The sequence below is a fragment of the Aureobasidium subglaciale genome (genome assembly GCF_000721755.1).
Source record: "Aureobasidium subglaciale EXF-2481 unplaced genomic scaffold scaffold_40, whole genome shotgun sequence".
In the NCBI taxonomy this organism is placed as follows: domain Eukaryota; kingdom Fungi; phylum Ascomycota; class Dothideomycetes; order Dothideales; family Saccotheciaceae; genus Aureobasidium; species Aureobasidium subglaciale.
The window spans coordinates 3222-24565 of record NW_013566955.1 but is presented as its reverse complement, the minus strand read 5'-3'; the positions used below and the strand labels follow the sequence as shown (position 1 = coordinate 24565).

Here is a 21344-nt window from a genome sequence, read left to right as displayed (position 1 = left end):
GAGTCTATTCTATAATCAATGCAGATGTCGATCTGAGAAGGTGCGACTATGCTGTAATGCAGGTTACTGCGTATGTTGCACAGACATTCGCATGGTCGACAAGGTCTGTTGCAGTCGACAGCTTCCGGACTGGTCACACGCTTACTGTGGTACAAAATTGACGTTTGAGAAGTCCGACACGCAAGTTACCAAGTTGTCATAGGCATAGTCTGTAGCTCCATTCTGAGAGGCTGCTCCACGACCGACTAACCCTCCCGAGCTGCATCTTGAAAACATCATGGTGAAAGTGGAGGACTTGTTCGGTTCTCATACCTGTCGACAGAGACGGTGGTGCTTACATGAACGACCTCGTATACATCGAATGCAGTTGGTTCGATTCATGGCATCAGATTGCATCCCAGCACTTTGCATTTAGCGAGATATGGCTGTGCACAATAGAGATTTTTGTCGCGGGCGACCTCGGCGCAAAGCTTCGTCGACGTCTGTGGCGCAATCACATCAGCTGTCTTACTCTTTCCTTGTCCATAACTCCGCCCCGACTCCTAAAACCGAGTGTAAAGCCTATGTCCATCATCCAGGATGGAAATGTATCAGTGTGCTGTTGCTGCTGCCTGTGGTACGAGCCTCTGTTGTGATATTACGGATACGCCGGATAGTCCGAAGGATTCTAAGCTCCATGAGAACGTGACAAAAACTATAAAGACACTGAGAAGTGTAGGCACCATGGACTCGCCCTTTGAAGGACGACGTAGCATCTGGTTGCTTCTCTAGCTTATCTACATAGCTCTTCTTCGCCAGCGTCCGGTGTATTGATACATTACCAGCCAGCCTCATCACCCTATCACGCAAGATGATGCCACCATTGATCACCCTAGAGGAACACTACCTCTCTCAAAATGTCCGCAAGCATCTCGCAGACACCGGTCGCAAAGATCCCTACGCCGACTTTCCAGCTCCCTTGATAGACAAATTGACCTCGCTCGGCCCAGATCGACTTTCTGCTCTCGACACTGGCAATGTGTCAATCCAAATCCTTTCGCACAGCCCCTTGAATGCATCTCCTGAAGAATGCCATACGACCAACGATAATCTAGCTTCCGCGATTAGCAATCAGCCACGGTATGCAGCTTTTGCCCTTTTGCCTATGGCATCTCCATCTGCCGCGGCCGACGAACTCGAGCGCTGCATCAGAGCGCACAAGTTCGTTGGGGCCCTGATCAACAACCATTGTAATGGTACATTCTATGACGGCGAGGCATATCGTCCTGTCTTTGCTAAAGCCGAGGAGCTCGACGTGCCGATATACATACACCCGACTTTCGCAGCCGATGAATGGATGCCGCATTACCGCGGCAACTTTGGTGAACAGGCAGCACAGATGATGAGTATAGCAGCCTGGGGTTGGCACTCTGAGACCGGACTGCATATCCTTCGTCTCTGGGCTTCTGGACTCTTTGACGAATTTCCAAAGCTGAAGATTATCATTGGACATATGGGTGAAATGCTTCCTTATCAGTTGGACCGTATCATCTCGACTTCCTCTTGGTGGGCGCCGGACAATAGACGTGGTCTTGAGCAAGTCTGGAAGGAGAACTTTTGGATCACTACTTCTGGAATGTTCAGTCTTGCCCCGCTTAGTTGTTTGCTGAGGATGTGTGCAAGTGACAGGATCCTGTACTCCGTCGATTACCCGTTCAGTGGCAACGAGAAGGGGCTGAAGTTTGTGGAAGAGATCGAGGCAAGTGGAATGATGAGTGAGGAAGAGCTCAAAATGTTTTGCTACAAGAATGCCGAGAAACTGCTTGGTGTCAAGGTGTCGAATTGATAAAGCACACGTGCTCGCGTTGCTTCACGTCCGTCACTATACGCTTTCACTACCAATTCTCCGCTCCAAACTTTCATTCGCTCTTGAAATATATCTCCCTCCATGTTCAATTCCAAGATCTAAAACCGACATGTCGCAACCAATGCTCAAATCAATACTCAAACCGCAAAAGACCACCACTACGCCAGCAAACATGACCGCCGAAGACAAAAACTTCTTGAGCCTCCGCGTCCAGATCCTCGGTACGCCCCATTCCCTTCCCTTTCACTTTTCTCCTTAACGCTTTCGTGAACAGAAAACTACCGCTAATTTCACCCAGAGCACCGTGACGTCCGACTCGTGACATCTTCCTACCAAGGCCTTCACGGCACTCACGTCTGTCAAGCACCCAGCAACGGAGGTAAAAGACTAGTCTCCTCCACTTTCCTCTCTACGACCGAAAAGGCGCTTCGCGAGCTTCTGCAAAAAAGCGAAGAGGCTGTCTACAAACGACTTCACGGGTATGAAGAACTGTAAGTAACTCAGCACACGAGATGAAAAGTCTTACATTCTGAAGACAGTGAATCACACCTGGCTTACACTGCTCCTCACGTTCGATGAAAGTTTCTCGTCACGCTTGCCACACGCATGTCCTTGGTTTATCGCGTCTACACCAACATCTACAAAACAAGACCAGAGCACTCGGCAATCATGAGCACAATCACCACAACCACTGTTGATTTGCGCACGCAAACTCTCAATAAGTCCTCTATCGCAGAGAGAAAAGAACACAAAGACTAATGCAGCCTCTCGACGAAAACTGGCGCTACACCCACAATGGGGGCACAAATTCGACTCTCGTAACCATATTCAACGAGGGCAAACATTAAGCTGTAATCGTTCAGCCTCCCGGACGTGGCAAGTCAGCTCTACTCAAAAGCGGTCGCTTCCCCATCTCTCGACGAAGTAATGCTTCGTTTGCTCGAACTCTGTGCGGAACTCGTCACTTATCATTATTGATCGTAGGCAATGATCTCCGCGTCTCCTTGCGATAACAGTGTGCTGACTATGATGCTAGTATAGTCGTTCACGAAGACAGGCACTGAGAAGGGCATGAGGATTTTGACTTTATCCTTCCCTCGAACAGACTTACGCGAGAGACTAATTATTAGCTAGTCGGATACGCAGAACAAAGGAACATAGGTACAGCGGCTTAAGGAGAGAAAAAGAGCAAAAACTAACACAAACTTCCATAAGTCCTTGAACAAAAACGAACCTTTCTCTTCATTATAACATGACATCTTTAATCGCTCGCTCATTTAGAAGTACCTCGTCCATGAGTATCAGGACTGTAACGTTCACAGCTATATTAATTAATCTTTACTCGTTGGCTTCTCATAAGCCACTCGTACAACTTCGACATATTCACAGCCACTTTATAATACCGTTCAATATCACCATATAACTTTAATCCGTATACACCTAGCATATAGTAGTATCCAACCCTTCTTCTCTAAGAGTCGAGGTCGATCACCATGGACGATCAACATCTAGCCACAACCATGCTCATACGTTTACCTGCCCCCTTATACACACAAAAAAGCAGCTACTTACTAATTATTGCTTAATCATTACAGATCTGATCGGAGTTTGTCTTTTTTTCGATCTCTATCGAGCAGATGTTGCAAGAATAATTGTTCAATGGCATGTAGCATTCCCTTATGTTGAGACTGGGGATGTAAATGATCCCCCATGCTTAGCCGTCATTGCAACAATATATTTTGACACGACAGAATATTATTCATCAAATCCGATATGGTCTAGTGGCTAGGATTTCTCGCTCTCAAACCGTTCCTACAAGGAGCAACTAGGTCCGAGGAGGCCGGGGTTCAATTCCCCGTGTCGGAACATCCTTTTGCTCACCGTCAGCATGCATAGTTCATGGTTGTGGAAGTGGAAAAGACTTTTTCTCTCAACTGAAGCCTACTTCTGATACTTGCGTTCGAGGCTTGGCATTCGAGACACCCGTGCTGGGCTTGGCAATCCCTCACAGCGCTTCCGTCAATACCTAAAATCCCCGTGTCGGAACATTTTCTTTTTGCATCGATCTTACCTGGTGTGTGTCAAAACATCTTTCTTTCTTTTGTTCGTCAAATTGTGTGAGAAGAGTGGTTTGTGCTGCAGGGCTTTGTCGGTGAGGGAAGGGAAGAAAGCCTTGGCAGTGGATTGGAGAGGGCAGGGTCGGCTTTTTATCCTGGTCGCTCAAGTCATTTGGGGGAGGCATGGGGATACTGGGGATAATGTCTGCACAAGTCATAGTTAGTTCACTGTCATGTTTTGCTTCCCGACTTGAACAGGAGATTTGTGCATTGTTTCGAAAAGTCTAGGGACCACAGGAAAAGTATGATGGGTGAACTGCTACTTTTGCGCATAGTACAGAGTAAAGAGTGAGGGTGTGTTGTATGGTCGGTTTTCGATGATGGGGTATCTATCACGAAAGGCTGTCTGTGTTTGTTTCCCTTGCCTCCAGTCAAAAGATATAGAGATTTCACATCTTTTGCTCTGCATTGCGAAACGAATTGGAAAAAAAGGTGTCCTCTTATGTTTCATCAAATGTAGTTCGTGCTCGTCTGTTTCTTTTCCCTCCTTTTACTACAAAAAGTAGTCGGCGACGGGCTTCTTTGCAGGCATTCCCCTAGAATCCTGTGGTGCGGCCTCGAAGACACGATACCTCCTGCCAGGCCCTTGCTTCAACTCCAATTCCGAGACAAGGCCTGCTGATCTTTCGATTTCGCCATTGCTGCGTGGTGTGTATCCGCCATTGCTTCCGTCTTCTGAAAGTTCCAAGATTGCAGCAACATTACCACAGCGATAGCAGTAATTCGGCGCACTCCACACCGTGACGATTGTATTGTCAAACATCTCTTTAAAGCCTTCCATGACCAGTTGATGAGCTCTTGCTATCAGACTCAGGTCGTTCTTGTGATTGAAGTGCTTGACGATATCAGCACCAAAGAGGAAACCAGCTCCTCGTGGTGAGAGACCCCAGCCGTCAATGTCGTCCGGGTCTGACCAGAGGAGATCGCACATGGCGCCTTCGTGTGGGACTTCTTGCTTTCGGTCGATCAGCCTGATCTTATCAATGCTGTCAATCAAGGGACTCAAGCCACCGTGTACGCAGAGGACTGCACCGCCTGGATTTGAAGCCGATCCACCACTTGAGGATGTTGCGCCTGTGCCTGCAGGGCCGGTATGTGAAGGGCTGTTTGGTGCGGAGGATTCGGTAGATGGCTTTGCGCGAGGGAAACGGTTCATGACCTGGTTGTGCGAGTTGATGATTTCGATTTCGACGTCTTCGAGGGATTCGGGCATGGGTTGCTGTGCGTCTGCAGGCAGCTCGGCAGTGGTGGGGCCAAGTTCTGAGGAAGCACCGAGGATCAAAGCACCAAGAGCGAGGTAGTCAAAGACCTCGCAGCAGTAGCGCCAGACGTTTGCGCTGCCGTATTTGCGCAGACATTCGTCGTAGAAGCCGTAGACGGTGGTGATTTGTCGTGACTCGTGGTTGCCACGGATTAATGTGATGCGGTCGGGATATCGAACTTTGAGGCAGAGGAGGAGGAGGAAGGATTCGAGAGAGTAGAAGCCGCGGTCGACAAAGTCGCCTTGGATGTGTTAGCTGGACGCGGAGGCAGTCGGGAGGAGAGGAGGATAATGCGCACCCATGAAGAGGTAGTTCGTGTCGGGCACATCGCCGCCGACGCGAAACAGCTCCATCAAGTCATGGAACTGGCCGTGGATGTCTCCGCATATCTGCAGCGCATCAGCATGAGCATGCGCCAAGTTGGAGGGCGAGCATCTTGTCGCATACCGTGACGGGCGCATTCACCGTGACGACGTTTCCTTCTTCAATCAGGAGCTCTCTTGCCTTGTAGCAAAGCTCTCGCACTTGGCTCTCCGGGATGGGTCGACATGAGCGCAACTGCGCAATCGCCTTGTCGAGATCGCTCATTCCAGAATCTTGTCGCGTGCACAGAGATTGTCACGACTTCTCGCTTCAGTTCCAGGATCGGCCCGAGTCTCGTTACAGGTAGTGTCGCGGGACAAGAGCGCGCACGTCAAGACAGTGATTCCAGATCGGTATAGCAGCAGGAAGGGCGATGGTTCAATGCTGAAAGTTGACGCCTCTCCGCCTCGCCCATGTCTCCAAATGTCAAAGCGCCCTTCACCTATGCCGAGCCCGTTCTAATCGTCGGTCGCTCCCGCCTTCTCCGCCAAAGTCTAAAAACTTCGACAAAACTTACGCCAAGCCTCCGTTGCAGAGACATGTTTTCTGCAAGGCCTGCCTGAATACCAGAACTTCTTGACCATCAACTGTTATATAATGTCAAAACGCTTTGCCGAATCAGATGGCCATGAAGCTAGAGACAACAAGCGCACAAAGACACATCCTCCGGTCGCTGTGATCCCTGCTACCGACATCTTCTCCGCTCGTCAGCTTCAGGAACTTTTACAATTCAGCCAAGATGGCGTCCAGGATCTGAGAAATGGCATCCAGTCCTTCAAACAGTTTTTGGAACTGATTCTGTATCAAACCGATGAGCCTAATCGTCCGGCCAAGATCAACATTCTGAATGACTACCTGGACTCCGCCAAACTGAAAGCTTCCCGTGACAAGGATGCTGAATATCTGCCCGACTTCATGCAGGCATGGGGCTTTGCGAATCAGACCAACAACGACTACCTGGCTTCATCCGTCTCGTCGATCCTTGCTCTGCTCCTAAAAACTATTGCCACTTTGATTGACTCTCGCGAATATGGCATTCTTCTCATCAAGACTCTCCTAACACATGCTCAATTGAAGCTCATATCAAGAAGCGTATCAGCTCCGAAGCACAAGGAACATGTCATCTCACCATCTCTCCGTATTCTTACTGAGATGGTCTCTTTCGATGGTGGTCTCATGGCCAAGCAAGTCTATGCAAAGCGTGACTTTACCTTCGAAACGAAGATTGTCGCACGTAACCTATGTCTAATCAAGAGCGGCTCTGGGCCTTCTGTGCGCTCAAACGCGGTCCGCTACCTGCTCGCAAACTTCAAGCACCAGGGCGAAGGTGCAAAGATTGATATTCTTAAGAACGGTCACATCATCAAGGCTCTGTTCGACCATCTCAAGGACGACTCTGCCGATGCTCTCCAGGAGATCTTCAAGACACTGGAAACTGGTATTCTACGCGACGAGACCATCCCTCGTGCAACAAAAACCCAGACCATGAGCGAGCGTTCTCTGGCTGGTGTCCTTGCCGCTCTACGCACATTCGACGCCACCGAAAGCCCGACAGGCGACAACTCCACTCTGATCCGTGGCAAGGCCGCAATCATCTCCTTCTTGAAGCTCGTCAGCACCACTCCTTCTCTCGGTCTTCTTCGCCCTAGTGGTTGGTATCCTCCAGGAAGTGAGCGCCACACCAGAGAACAGAACGACGATGTTGAGACCGATCTCGCGCTTGATCTTGGACTGGATTCTGTTGACTGGTACAACAAATTCCAGGGTCAGGTCACCGTGCGAAACACTATCCTTTCTGGCTTTTCGCAGACTCTCAAGCCCTACGCAAGCGAGGAGGAGAGAGATATTCTACTATCCATCTTTGCGGCCGCGCCGGAAATCATCGCCGACTACTACTTTGCAAGAGGCGAGAAGTTCTCATTCGAGCCCAAGCTTACAAACACATGGATTGGATATGCGTCATTCCTGTTCTCATCAGTAAAAGTGCCCTTCCCCAAGTACTTTGGAGCTCAGGACCATTACGCAAGCTGCCCTCCCCCAGTTTCGATCGCTATTGAGAATATTCTTCCATTGCCTCTTACTCAAAGAATCTTGACCAAATCCTTGAACCAGTCTTCCGAGCTCATCACACTCTTTGCCGTCCGTATACTGGTCGTCGCCTTCCAGAAATTGCAACAAGTATTACAAACTTTCAACGTTGCTGCCGCTGAAGGCAATCCGTTGTGGAAGGAAGGCTCGATCAGACTAATTGCAGAGTTCTGTCAAAGATGCCCAGCGATTAAGGATGTCATTGCTGCTTTCCGCAAGATCTCTGATGACAACATCCTCCAAAAAGAGGCCGTCTCGAGACTACTCCGCATGTACTACCAAGTCACACCGCAAGCTGCGTTGGAGGAGAAGTTTGACGTTTCTCAAGCTTTGACTGTTGCCATGTCAAGGGTTGAGACAGTAACTTCGGAAAGCGAGAATTATGCTTTCCGTCTGCTCGAGCTGCAGCACCTACTCGTCATTGCCCAATGCTCTGCAGGTATGCGATGGTGGCACAAACAGGGGTCGCTCAAGTTTTCTCCCTTCACCACGCTTCTCCGTTTGAGCGCACAGACTCCCGTGGACCAATCTACCGGATCTGAGTTCATCAATCTGCTTCAGTCAGTCATTGATGAACATGGCATCCTCCAGCAGCAAACCGAGGAAAAGTCTGTGAATGCTTTCATCGCCAGTCTCGTGGGTGGTGATGCCTGGAAGTCAAGCGATTCTCTCTACACTTTCATTGACGACTGTCTCGGTCGCCTTGTAAGGAAGCCGATCAAGTATCTCGATGATATTGATGAGATTGCTGGCGGTAATGATCATGGCAAGATCGTCAGTGTCCTCGTCATGGTCTGCCTCGAACAGATTCCTTTCACCTCGAAACTCTCAGAGGAGGATCGTGTTAACGTTTTGATCTGGTTCTCTCGCTTCCTCGAACTGCTCAAGCTTACTGGAGAAGATGTTGAGCTACTGCAGCTCATCAGAGAGAGAGTTCCAGACTTGCCTGCTGTCTCTTCCCTCGAGCTTGAGCCAACCTTGAGGTCAATTACCTCACGAAGACAGTCAGACGATGATAAGACTTCAGGTCCGGCATCCTCGACCGACAACAAGTCAACGAAGCAACCTCTTGCTTTCTCAGAGCCTCCTGTCGAAAAGCACAACCATCCTGAGTTGAGCAGATGGCAACAGAAGGATCTGGAAGAGTCGCTCGAGAATGGTGATATTGACAGTCTGATCCTGTGCCTGTCTTCCTCAGATAGCTCCGTCAGATTGCAAGCACATGCCGCACTCCGCAAGCTTATGGTGAGAGTGAAGGAGTCTACAAACGACGACAAAGATCAGATATATCTCCTGCTCGGCGAGCTCTCTGAGACGGTATTAGAGCTTTCACCGCCGATAGCACAACAGCCGCTTCCCTACATCGCCACCGTTTTTGCTACACAAGCTCTCGGCATTCTCCAGGACCCGTCGCATTTCATGTACCCCAAGATCAACAAGTACCTGAATAAGGGCCCAGTCTGGAATGTTGGCAAGTTGGCAAACTACTGGATCGACAGAACTGTGCTCGAAACACCTGAGGAAGACGACAAGCACTGGGCAGAGATTGAGTTCGTTCTTGAGTTCTTCACCTTGGGCACGAGAACGCTTCAGGATGTCCACCTCTTGCTCCCTCGTAACTGTATGGAGAAGGTCTTGGATATCTTTGCATCACCCTCCGCGCCAAAGGGTGTGAAGGATGCGGTGTTGAAGGTGGCCTACAGAGTCGCCGCCGTTGGTGGTGCCACCAGCCTGGTCACTAGAACAGGCGTGTTGGCTTGGCTAGACATGAGATCAAAGGTTGGCGATGTGGATGTAGCGACACTAGAGGTCTTGAAGCGTAAGGTCACTGACGGTCTGGATGAGACAAGAGTAAAGACATGGAGTAAGGGAGCATTGACGACTGTTGGAGCATAGAAGAGAGATGACCTTCTATTACATAATGTAGCAAAGCAAGCATACCATACAGTAACCCATGACAACATCTCCGAAGAATTGACATGCAGGGAGCCATCAGGCCTACCAACCCAAGCTGCCAAATCCAAAACCCCAAAAAGATGTCGTGCAGCAAGCTTGACAGGTCGAACTAGGGTAGAGGAAGCGGACACGGCAGGTATACGCGGGAGGATCGGCAGGGCCCTCGTCAGCTCACAACCACACTTCCTTTCCTTTCCTATTCGCGTTTCTTTTCTTTGGCCTGCTGCACGGCGCCTGTAATGTCCTCCCATCCTGCGACTTTCCGTCATGCTCATTAGCGTAATAGGGTGAGATTGTACCCGTCCATACACGATGGACCCTTTCCTAGTTCTCCCCACCAGTAGCCTGGCCCGACAGTGTGGATATTCATCCATTGCACAGACTACTCCCCGGCGACGGCGTCAACGCCAACAATAACGAACTGCAGGAGCTGTCAATTACGTGCAGCAACGACAGATGATCTCATGCACCTATGCGCGCTCGACTGTTTCGAGTAGTTGGTAAGTCTCTGGCTACGTCAATGTCGGTCCAATGAGTGAGGTTTTGACAAGAGCCCTGATACGGTTATCGGCATACATCTTTGACTGAGACACGAGGATCCCACTGTCCCTCGAAATGGTCAACAGGATCCAATAGATTGTGGGTATGCATCCAAGCACTTTTCGAGGATTAGAAAGGGCACTCCCCACTGTAAGTTTCTTCCTTCGGGCTTGAGGGCTAGGAGATCTGCTGGGTTTGGCACTTGTTCCGACTGGCTCGATGGATATGCCGTGACCTGTCCGTCGGGTACTCCGTGGCCTGGGAGCATGTCATATACCTAGCACAAAGAGCCTCCAAACCCCCTTGGTGGTCCCATAGACATAAGGTGTGTGAGGCTGGAGATTCTGGATGCAAGATATGCTGATTCGGGAACACCAACTTTTTGATATCATCCTTGTTACTTGCCCGCAACAAAGCAAAAAGAAAGGCAACTTTCAACAAGCCTCCAATTCTCCGCTCATTCACAAGATTCTAGCCTTCAGATTTGGATTTCTTGCAACAGCTTCGTCACTTGAGCCTGGGAGTTTGCATGCGCTTTCACACTCGCGGTGAATTGCTCAACGCCGGCGTTTATTATTTGTCTTTTGCTACTTTTCGGCGCAACTTCTTCCACAACGACATCAGCCATTGTCGGTATTCAACTTTGAGCGTAACGCCGCTACACCATGTCGGACAACGCTACCGCTCCCGCTGTTCCTCCTCAGGAGCACTTTGGCAGCAAGGCTCATGAATTGATTGTTGCTACTGTCATTGCCATTGTGCTTCCGACCGTCTTCCTTGGTGTTCGCCTTTTGTCCAGACATGTCATGCGCATTCGTCTTTACTTTGACGACTGGCTCATCATCATCGCTTGGGTTGGTTGATGAGACCGTCAATCGTCGGCGCACTTTTGCTAATTCAAAGATCGCAGGTCTTCAAGATCGGACTTGACATCAGTGGCTCTCTGCGTAAGGATACTACATACTTTCTTCTACAACTTCTGCGCCATTGTCTTTCTGACCGCTTACAATAATAGTCATCGAGCATGGCATGGGTCGCCCTATCCAGGAAGTCAAGCCCTCCGACCTCGCCGAGTTCTTGAAGATCCAGTACACGGGTGTCATCCAGTACCCCCTCTGTGTCACCTTCACCAAGCTCTCCATCTTGTATCAATACAAGCGACTCTTCCCCAACCGCGACTTCAAAATGATGGCCAATGTCATCATCACCATTATGATCATGTGGTGCACTGCCATTATGTTTACCGGCATCTTCATGTGCACCCCCATCCGCAAGGCTTGGGAACCCGCCATCGACGGTACCTGCATCGGTTTGGTGCCATTCTATTATGGCATGCAGATTCCTAATGTCATCACTGATGTTATGATTTTGCTGTTGCCATTCCGCGAGATCCAGAGGTTGGAGTTGCCGGGAAGACAGAAGATTGGTGTTGCCATTACTTGCTTTCTTTGGGTCATGTAAGTTTTTTCTTCTCTTCCCATCTTATACTTGTCCTGGTTGTTTTTGTTCTACACAGGAAAGAATACTGAATGAGTTTCTCAACACACAGCTCTTTGGCCTTTGGAGTCGTGCGTCTGGCCGTCATGGTACAACTCGGCAGTAAAGGCAATGACATGACCTGTAAGTTCTTTATCTCCTTCCTCATCGTCAACGCATCTCTGTCTCCCCCCCCACTTCCTTGTCTCCCCCCTCGCCCATCCATATCTTCCCTATCTACCAACCCTCTCCCTTCTCTAACATACCCCGTCTCCAGGGATCCTCGTCGCCCCCGCAATCTGGACAACCATCGAACCAGCCGTCCAAATCACCACCGCCTGTCTCCCTTCCATCCGCGTCCTATACCGCAAACTGGCAGACCGCAAGAGAAAAGCCCGCGCTACATCACAACGTCTGCGTAGTCTTTCTCTGGGATCGAGAAGAAGAGGCAGAAGCAGAGGTGAGGCGTATGATGGTTTGAGCAGTACTGGTGGGACTGAGCAGACTGCTGGGTCTTGGACTACTACTACTCTTACTGCGGGTATGGGTGTGTTTAAGGGTGCTGCTGGTGGAGTGGTGGATACCGGAAGGGATGTTAGGGTTTGAGAGACTGTGACTCTTTTTTTCTTGTCTGAGTCGATGCCCCTTGACTCTGGCCTTTTTTTTTGGTGTGATGGGATGCGGAAATGGATGGTTTTTTTGCTGTGGGTACTCCTCTCGATTTAAGTGGGGGTTGTCTTTTGTATATTAGGCGTTTCTTCCATGAGACCATGGATGGATGATGGGAGAATGTTGCTCCCATCCTGTCTCAAAGCGAAAAGAACCCATTGAGATTGAAGAAGGAGCTTTTGATTTCGCTCCGTGCACTCTTTGATTGTCACTCAGCTTTGGCTTTCCTGTACTACTTGAGTTGTTAAACGAGCAATCGAACTCGTGAAAATAAAGAGATTCGATAACTACACGACTGGAAAAAGCTTCGTAATTATTCCTTTGTACCGTTTCGTGTGTTCTTGTTCTGGTAAGCTGTGGCGTTGTTGACTCAAGAAGTGTGTAAAGACGTGCTATTTCTCACTCTTTTACACGTGACATTCAAACTTTGGAGAAAAAAAATACATGGTCGAGATACTCTCCTTCTACTTTACAGGAATATAAGATGGGATTTGATTGGCAGGAACTCCTGTTTCGAACTGCCATGTATGGAAAGGGAAGGGAGTTATAGGGGTACTGTTACAATAACTTGACTTCTATGGTAAAGGGAGAGGAATCAAAGGGGAATCTATATGTTGAGGTAAGGTATATCAAGTACCCTTTGTAGCGCGCAAGGTTCTTCTCGCTGGTTTATTGTATAGGAAATGCTTAATTGAAGAAGTATCGATTGAATTATCTTAGTTTCTTCGGAACTTCTTATACTGTTATGGGAGAATGACAGCTATGATTCGGAATCATCTGGCTGTCTAAAATCTCATCCGGTGTATCGTCCTGAAAAGACAGATTTTTCTTGAACCGGCTCCTCTTCTCTGCTGGTTGATATCTCGCATCTCACTCTGCTTTATCTTTTAATAGCCTGGATGCCTTGCGCGGCTGGGGCAAGCTCGTTCTGTGCATCCTTTTCGATTCTCTCTTGTCCGAGCACTTGTGCTGTCTTAGGCTGCAACTCTAGTATGCCTGGGTGGTGGTCTCATGTTGGTACCAGTGCCAACACATTTGGGGAGACTCTTGGTTATGAGACTGTATGGTGCCGCCGCTGCTGCCACAAGAGCGACAGAGACGGCAAGAATGGCGATGAGTGATTTGAAGACGTGCATCTTTGGTTGGTTCGAGGTTTGACTTTGGCGCCAAGTGGCGTGGTATACTGGTTGTTGTGATTGTGAGAATTTTGCTTATGGATTGAAAAAGCTTGGGAGATGGAAGAGGCGTTGATGCTTGGAGACGGAGTAGCAACGTCTCGCGCTTTATAGCCAAGTCACTTTGCCGATGACTCGTTTTTGCTGTCTTGAGCAAATTTGCGAGGTTAACGAGATTTAGACGACCATGGAATCCATAGACTTTGGGCCTGGGACATCCACAATGTGATTACATGGTGAAAGTTTCCATGTCTGATGGCCTTTGGTGTGACATCAACGCGTCGTACTGCTGGAGTTGTGGTCTGCCCGAACCAGATCAACATTGCGGCGCTCCGTGGTCGAAGCGGTATCGAGGTATGCTTATGTGACACGTGGTCAACAACAAACTTGGTCCGATGATCTTGAAAGCACTGGACGTTCAACTTCCTTTGTTCGGATGATCAATGTCCGACGACTTGGTATCGCCGAGTGGATAGTCTTCGCCTCTTTCTCTTGCTTCAAGCATGGCTTTTATCTCAGGATCTCGTGACCGCAAAAAGCGTGATTTTCCCTTCACTCTTACTGGTACCATGTCGGACCACTTTGATGCAAGATAACACGAGAAGCAGTCGTAAAGGTCAGATGAGACATGATCCTTCTTCTTGAACCAGAGGTGGGTCCCGCCCAGTCTCGTTTTTCCACAAGTCGTGCAGGTCTTCTCGACTCGCTCCGGGTACCAGACAGGTGTCCAGTGTTTCCAAGTATACTGATCCATTACAGCCCTCTTGCTGTGGAACCAATAGTGAAGTGCAACACGAAGTCGAACTTTAGGGTTGGATTTGCGAATCTTCGTGGCTCTTGCGGACATGGTGGCCCGCCAAGCTTCCTGGGCAGCAGCATCGCGCGCAAGAGATTGTGCGTGGTTGCGTGCGCGGCGCTGCAATAGTTGTTCTCTACGCAATTTGATGCTGCGCGAGTCGTTGTACCTTTTCAGATAATCCAGATATGCTTGAAAGCGCACGGGATCCTTTTTGCGATTCTCCTGCCAGCGTCGCATATACTCAAGCTTCCTTGCCCGCTTTGTCTCAGCTACATGATCTCTCGAGGCATCTTGATCGGGATGCTGGACGTATGCGATGCGGCAAGTTGAGAAGCCAGCAAGGCTAGAGAGGATAGAATGACCAAGTCCGAGTTTAGTGGACTGCAGACTGTATGTCCAAGATTGAGTGAGACGGGAAAGCATAACTTATTGCGTGTTGAACATGTTATAAGTCGGCGCAAAGGCTACCCGGGAGTCTGTGGGAAGAGTTGGTGTATAAGTGCGGAAGGAGAGCGCGATGCATGTGAATGCCAAGAGGTGCATCGTCATTATTTTGGTGCTGCCACTTTCGAAACAAGCCACCCCTTCTCTGTCCAAGGTCGACATAGTGCATACAATAGAGATCGATATGAACGACCTTGTAGAGTTTCTGCGCACGCACGAGGAGGCATTCCGCAGGTACATGGCCTCGTCAATGCTGTCCAGTCGACTTGAAGCAGCACTGACGTCGTCACTAGTCGCAACCGTCTCCAATCGCTCTACTCGGACTTTCGCCTACAGAAGACGTCAAACCCGGATGGATACCAAGCAAACTCTCGCGCGTGGCTTCGTGGCTTGACTGCTGCTGCGCGCGCTGGACGATTACCACCACCTTCATCCACGTCTGGAAGATCGAGTCACGTAGTCTTTGGCAGCGGTGAGGACCTGTCACGCGCCTTGAACTCCCCAATATGGGGTCGCCCTCTGGCTTTGGGCGCCGTCATCCAAGATGCTGTCGACAAGCGAGATTTTGTCCCTTTGGACGACTTCTTGAATGCAACAAAGAGTGTCTATGCAAAGAGTTGGATCCCTTCACCATGGCAGCTTGTGAGCTGGGGCCTTAAGCAGGTCGGAGTCTCGTCGCTGTTTGGCACATCCGACAAGTTGTCAGTCGCCAACTTTGTCGTCATGCAGAATGTCGAGGTACCGTTCCTCTGCCGCACTCCCCTTCCTTTGCATGCACTGACACAATCACATAGGAAGCGGCGAATGCAATCATAGCGAAAGCCTCACACCTCGATCAATCAACAACCTCACTCATCTACAGCCGCTCTCTCTTCGAAGCCGAATTCGCCCACATCCTCGACACAACGTCCCACCCCGAAGCAGCTCTAAGCAGCACCGACTTCAACATCCTCCTCAAATACCTTTCTCGCGATAAACCGTACCTCGCCTTCAACGCCACGACCATAAAGCTCAAGTCAACCTCTGAATCCACTCCTCAACCAATCACCCAACAAGACACCGACATTGCGAATCTACGTACCCTCATCAAAGCATTAGAAACACAAGTCTCGGCACTCGCCGATCGCATCACCTCACTCGACATTTCCGCTCGCGAAGCCGTAGCTGCAAAACGCACCATCCAGGCCAAATCAGCGCTGAGAAGCAAGAAGCTGGCTGAAACAACACTATACACTCGCAGCGCCACGTTATCGCAATTGGAGCAGACGTATACCGCTATCCAAACAGCTGCAGATCAAGTCGCTATAGTATCTGCAATGTCTGCTTCCACCAATGTACTAAAGAGTCTACATGCAGAGGTGGGCGGTACAGAGGGTGTCGAGGAAGTGGTTGATCGTTTGCGCGAAGAGATGGAGAATGTAGATGAAGTTGGTCGTGTTATCAATGAAGCCAATACAAGCAAGGTCGACGAGGAAGTTGTGGATGAGGAATTCGCAGCCATGGAAAAAGTGGAAAAGGAAAAGAGAGAAAAGGAAGAGGCAGAGAAGACGGCAGAGAGACTCAAGGAGCTAGAAGGACTGGAGAGAGGCAGGAAAGAGATGGAGGCGCAAGAGATGTCACGTCAAGCAGAGTCAGAAGGTAAAGAGCAGGATAAGATGCAGGTAGAAACTGCATGAGCTTGGTTTTTTTGTATATTATCGAAGCTACGATTTCATGACCCTTCAAACTATGAAGTTTTGCATTTTCGACTTGCAAGGCAATTTTTCTAATGTTTTTTGGTGTACGGTTTATGAAGCAGGTGCTACCACATTAAGCAAAATCAGATCTAGATGTTTAAGCTCCTGGCCTCTTTATTGCTAATAAGATTCTACTAAACCTCCCTTTTAAAACGTTCTAGTATTATCATACAGATGTATTGTTATAACTGCCGTATACTACTTGATCAGACCTAAAATACTCTATCGTAGCCTTACTAACGCTAGAAAGCTAAAGGTTTTAGAGTATATAGACGTAGATATTTAGATTCTAAACTTTTCGATATATCACTTTCGTATAGAACAGGAGACGACTTATTGTTCCTGGGTAAATCAGATCAGATGCTCAGTCAGGTCGATTGCTTTGTTAAGTGAAGTGCTTTATTCTGTCAAGCTGATTTAGCAGTTCCGTACTTGAGAGCTTTGCCACTTCCACGATCACTCGATATAGTATTTCTTATCACGCTCAATATCATGATTGGGCGTCTGGCGCAGTGGTAGCGCGTCTGCTTTGCATGCTGAAGGTCTAGGGTTCGATCCCCTAGTCGTCCATCTCTCCTTTTTGCAATTTTTCCCTCTACCTACCTATTTTCGACATTTCTCGTTGTTTGTTTGATTATCTGCTGTTTTGGGAACTTTAGCTAGAGATCATCGATGGGTAGAGAATTGTTGGTGGTAGGTATGTGGAAAGCATGTGTTGATCAAAGGATGGATGTTTGTACTGTAGTGTTCGTTTTCATCTTTCAAGCCACTCGCATGGACTGCGGTATTTGTAAAATGCGTCATGTCAAGCTGGTTGGGGTTATGTGGATTCCATGTACTGATACTTCTCATTCATTTTTGTCCTTGCTAGCAATGTTTTGTTCTGTTCCGCCTGGAGCGAGCTCTACTTTTTACGCTGTCTGATTTTACTTCTAGTAGACTCGGCAGGAGCAGAGATGACTTCTGAATCTTGTTCCATGTCGGAATTAGCCTCATCTTCGGTCTGCTCTTTCTCAACAGACTTCTCTGCACCCGAAGCCTCTTGCATTTCCTTGACTTTCGATTCCCCGGCAATCTCTCTAATCATTGCTTTGGCTTCTGATTCTTGTCCGTTCAATGCATGACACTCTTTGCATCTCCAAGCGCCCAAGTCCTCTAGACTCCTGGTCCCAGGAGGGGCTTGGCCGTTGACTAAGCGACACTTTGCGCATAGTAGCACGATGCGATTCTTAGGTAGTGTCTCATCGTCGCCGAGGACCACGTCGAGGATTCTGTCGTACCAGCGTGGGCCAGACGATGCGTATGGGTTCTGGTTGCGCGGAGTTGGTGCTGTAAAAGCGTTTGGTGCAAACTCGGCTTGGGGTTCTGATTGGCGATGTTGTGGTTGAGTTGGAACGGGTCGAGATTGCGCGCCTTGTTGTGGAGGAGTCATAGGCTGGAATGAAGGGGGCAGCTGTCGTCCTGGGATGTTTGCTGTAGGTGGAGGGGGAAGTCCAGTTCGCTTGACGGGTGCAGACTGAGGCTTGTTCTTTGTAGGCGTCTCTTGTTGCTCCATCTTTTGCTGCGGAGACTTTGTAGGTGTGCCACCACCGTACTTGTCCAGCAGTTGCTGAGTTGAGTTGTACTTTGTCGCGTCCTTGAGCTTCGTGATTGCATCATCGCGTTGTTTGTTCAGGTCGTTGAGGTAGGTTTGGGAAGACGCGAGACGGTAGTTGAAGTAGGCATCGAGGGCTGTTCTTACAGCATAGATAAGAACAGGTGAGCCGGCCAGTCCAGTGTATTCTATGGCGGTGCAGTTGGAGAGACCGGTCACGAGGACAAGGATGGTCGCGGCAAGGAGGTATGCGAAAGTTGTGTAGAGTGTCCATAGGACTTTGTAACGGCGTTGTCTCTGACGTAGACGGTCATTACGAGCGCTCTCTTTGTTGATTTTGCTCGAGAGGCTGGACAGCAGCTTTTCGAATGACGCTGCCGAAGTAGAGTCGTGACCCTGCACGAGAAATGTCAGTTGGGCTTCCAGTATACAAGTGAGACGACTGAGTCAAGACACACCTTGAAGGGCCAGAATGAAACCATTATCGCTATGAGATATGCATGGATATCAGGAAGCTAGAGAGAAAGAAAGAAGCAGGGCGAACGTGTCACTCAAGCTATGACGATGATCGACCCCACACGCGTCGTCGCTCCTTCCCTGCAGAGTGCAGCCCGATCACAAGCCGAACAGACAAGAGTCAGGGCCAGGACAGCGCCGAGCTTCCGCTACCCGGGCCCATCAACGTGTTCCGTCTAACAAGAACATTCCACTTGCTCCTTGATATTCTTCTTCTAGGCATGGTGTTTGCTACCTCCTAGACACACTTCATCATGTTTCAAGTAAGCTCCACAACTCCTACAACACATCAAACACTCTCCTGACTCTCACCATCAGCGCCTCAAAGGCAACTTGGACTCCTTTCTGGACTCCAAGATTGCAGAGGAACAAGCCCGCCAGCGAGGCCAACCCGGAACATCATCGCCAATCAAGCGAACCCCCTCATCCGCCGCCAGGAGAGGTGTATCACGGACAGAATCGCCCAACCGACCTGGCAATCGTGCTCGCGCCGACTCAAATCGTGGAATCCCTGCAAAGGGTCCTGATCCGAGCGAATTTGTCATTGAGGACGATGAGACTCCGACTCGTACCGCTACTCCCAACCCTGTTGTGACCGACACCCCACAGGCTTCTGGAGAACAGCCCGACGCTCTGACCAACGAGAAGGAACCCTCCCAGACCGATGCTCCTGTATCCGAGAAGCCTCTAGATGGCGCAAAGCAAGCCGAAGAGCTGCCTCAGGACGTCCGACAGAAGCTGCGTAAACTCGAGAAGCTAGAATCGCGCTACACGGAGCTTCTCCGATCCTACCGCATCGCTCATGCAAGGGTTACTGCAATCGAGCCTTTCGAGGCTGCACTCCGCGAAAACACCCCTCTCACATCTATCGCCGATCCCTCCGCCCTGACCGAGTACCTCATGCAACTCAATCTCAAGGGCGACATGGTCATGGAAGAGTACAAGAAGGTTACTGGCGAGAAAGACGACATCAAGCGCAAACTCGACGATGCAGAAAAGAGGGCCAAGGAGGCACATGACGAGGCTGCTGGTCTGAGAAAAGAGAGGGACGAAAAGAAGGCCGCTGTCGAGACTGATCCGCTCGGCGCAACTACTCTGTCGGTGGACGACAAGGATATAAAGTCGACTAGAAAGAGCGAGGATTTCTTTTCTTACGAGGAAGAGGCTCCACGCCTGCAGGAAGAGTTGGACCAAAAGACCCGCCAAGTGGACGAATTGAACGACAAGATTACTTCTCTCGAGACCGAACTCAAGACTGCCCAAGATTCTGACAAAACGGCCCGTGAAGAACTTGAAAAGGCAAATAAGGACCAGTCAAGCGCAAAGGAGTCTCAATCCGAATCAAACACTGTCTCGGAGAAGAAGGTGGCCGATCTGGAGAAGCAAAAGAGCGGGTTTGAAGAAAAGGCTGCTGAGCTGGAAAGACAAAAGACACTTCTGGAGAACAAGTTGCACGACTCAGAGGACACCATGAACAAGATCAAGTCTCAATTGGACCAAATCAAAGACATTCCCGCATCCGACAAGGAACCACTCGATTCGCGCATCAAATCACTCGCTCAAGTCCTCAACCAAGCGAATTCGGACCTCAAGACTGCAAACAGCCAGATTGAGGAGTACAAGACGAAATCTGCTTCTGTCTCTGATGCTCTCGAGAAACTGGAGAAGGAGAACAAGACCAGAGTCAGTCAAGACAGCGCTTCCAAGAAGTCCAGTGATAACGACAAAAAGCGTCTGGATACTCTGGACAGTCTAGTCAAGACGTTAAAGTCACAACTTTCCGAGGCCGAGGCCAGCAAGAAGTCGATACAAAAAGACATGGATGACGTGCGTGACGAACTCAAGAAGAGCGAGACTGGGCTAAAGGCTGCCAATGAGGCTGCCTCAGCAGTGACGACTCAAGACACATCACTGACTGAGCTACGTGGCCAACTGGAGACCGCTGAAAGAGAGCGCGATGACGCTTATCAGATGATACTTGCGTGTGGTCATTGTAAGATTCCTGAACAAGAGAAGCCTGAAGTCAGCGCATCAGAGCCCAACTCCACTGTCGCCCCCGCGGAAGCTGAGCCCGCGCAAGCAGCCGAAAATGGCGCGGCAAAGAAAAAGAGCAAGAACAAGAAAAAGAAGAAGGGCGGTGCTGCTGCTACTGCTGCAGCAATTACCAAGCCTGCTGTAGAAAGGTCAGAAAGCGCGTCACCGTCATCTGCACCTTCACCAAAGCCTGAGGAGACGTCTGTACCCGTCGCTGAAGACTCGATATTAACGCCTGAGCAATTGGCCGCTGCTAGAGCACACATCACCAACTCTCTCAGTAAGCTGGTACCAAGAGCCACTCCAACAGAGAACGGTGATCAGAAGATCAAGGAGTTACACACCGTAATTGAGCAGAAGGATGTCGAGATCAACGATCTGACTGCTCAAATTGAGAAGAAGGAAGCTGCCATCGACAGACTAGATGCCAAGCTCAAGGGTGAAGACGATCTGAAAGAGGAGATTGACGATCTTAGAGAGCAACTGAAGGACATCGGAAACGACCTATGTGGCGCAAGAGATCAAATCAAGACCTTGAAGACGCAAAAAGACTCGGCCTCTGGCGAACGTGCTGAGGAAATGAAGCAACTCGAAGACAGATGCAGGTCCCTACAGAAGCAATGTGAGGATCTTCAATCCGACATCAATTCGAAGACGGAGGAGCATATCAAGGTTCAGAAAGAACTTGACGAACTCAAGCGATTCTCTGGTGCCTCGAGCAAAGAGCTG

The 21344-nt window shown here is 49.5% G+C and overlaps 6 protein-coding genes across 6 annotated transcripts; 4 read left to right on the top strand and 2 right to left on the bottom strand.

Annotated features, from left to right (window-relative positions):
* Nucleotides 1-619: 619 nt before the first annotated feature.
* On the top strand, nucleotides 620-2167 carry AUEXF2481DRAFT_44980 (uncharacterized protein). Its single transcript, XM_013483573.1, has 2 exons — nucleotides 620-2067; nucleotides 2121-2167. The coding sequence occupies exon 1, from the start codon at nucleotides 851-853 to the stop codon at nucleotides 1823-1825; it is 975 nt and encodes a 324-aa protein (XP_013339027.1). The 5' UTR covers nucleotides 620-850; the 3' UTR covers nucleotides 1826-2067; nucleotides 2121-2167.
* A 2289-nt stretch (nucleotides 2168-4456) lies between these two features.
* On the bottom strand, nucleotides 4457-5813 carry AUEXF2481DRAFT_71177 (uncharacterized protein; the record flags this gene model as incomplete). Its single annotated transcript, XM_013483583.1, has 3 exons — nucleotides 4457-5466; nucleotides 5524-5614; nucleotides 5673-5813. The coding sequence occupies 3 exons, from the start codon at nucleotides 5811-5813 to the stop codon at nucleotides 4457-4459; spliced, it is 1242 nt and encodes a 413-aa protein (XP_013339037.1).
* Nucleotides 5814-6129: 316 nt separating this feature from the next.
* AUEXF2481DRAFT_44977 (uncharacterized protein) lies at nucleotides 6130-9703 on the top strand. The gene has a single exon (XM_013483572.1). The coding sequence runs from the start codon at nucleotides 6186-6188 to the stop codon at nucleotides 9570-9572; it is 3387 nt and encodes a 1128-aa protein (XP_013339026.1). The 5' UTR covers nucleotides 6130-6185; the 3' UTR covers nucleotides 9573-9703.
* A 936-nt stretch (nucleotides 9704-10639) lies between these two features.
* AUEXF2481DRAFT_566694 (uncharacterized protein) lies at nucleotides 10640-12325 on the top strand. Its single transcript, XM_013483593.1, has 5 exons — nucleotides 10640-11026; nucleotides 11083-11119; nucleotides 11188-11629; nucleotides 11722-11792; nucleotides 11926-12325. The coding sequence occupies exons 1-5, from the start codon at nucleotides 10838-10840 to the stop codon at nucleotides 12252-12254; spliced, it is 1068 nt and encodes a 355-aa protein (XP_013339047.1). The 5' UTR covers nucleotides 10640-10837; the 3' UTR covers nucleotides 12255-12325.
* A 2704-nt stretch (nucleotides 12326-15029) lies between these two features.
* On the top strand, nucleotides 15030-16411 carry AUEXF2481DRAFT_71242 (uncharacterized protein; the record flags this gene model as incomplete). Its single annotated transcript, XM_013483589.1, has 2 exons — nucleotides 15030-15473; nucleotides 15530-16411. Coding segments are annotated over 2 exons (1326 nt in total), but the record flags the coding sequence as incomplete, so codon positions are not given.
* A 964-nt stretch (nucleotides 16412-17375) lies between these two features.
* On the bottom strand, nucleotides 17376-18547 carry AUEXF2481DRAFT_71182 (uncharacterized protein; the record flags this gene model as incomplete). The annotated part of the gene is made up of 2 exons (XM_013483584.1): nucleotides 17376-18461; nucleotides 18524-18547. 2 exons carry the CDS (start codon nucleotides 18545-18547, stop codon nucleotides 17376-17378), a joined length of 1110 nt encoding a protein of 369 aa, XP_013339038.1.
* Nucleotides 18548-21344: the final 2797 nt, after the last annotated feature.

Coding starts and splice junctions, on each gene's coding strand:
- AUEXF2481DRAFT_44980 (XM_013483573.1), top strand. CDS start 851: ATGATGCCACCATTGATCACCCTAGAGGAACACTACCTCTCTCAAAAT.
- AUEXF2481DRAFT_44977 (XM_013483572.1), top strand. CDS start 6,186: ATGTCAAAACGCTTTGCCGAATCAGATGGCCATGAAGCTAGAGACAAC.
- AUEXF2481DRAFT_566694 (XM_013483593.1), top strand. CDS start 10,838: ATGTCGGACAACGCTACCGCTCCCGCTGTTCCTCCTCAGGAGCACTTT. Junction 11,027..11,082: donor GGCTCATCATCATCGCTTGG/GTTGGTTGATGA, acceptor CAAAGATCGCAG/GTCTTCAAGATCGGACTTGA. Junction 11,630..11,721: donor ACTTGCTTTCTTTGGGTCAT/GTAAGTTTTTTC, acceptor CTCAACACACAG/CTCTTTGGCCTTTGGAGTCG.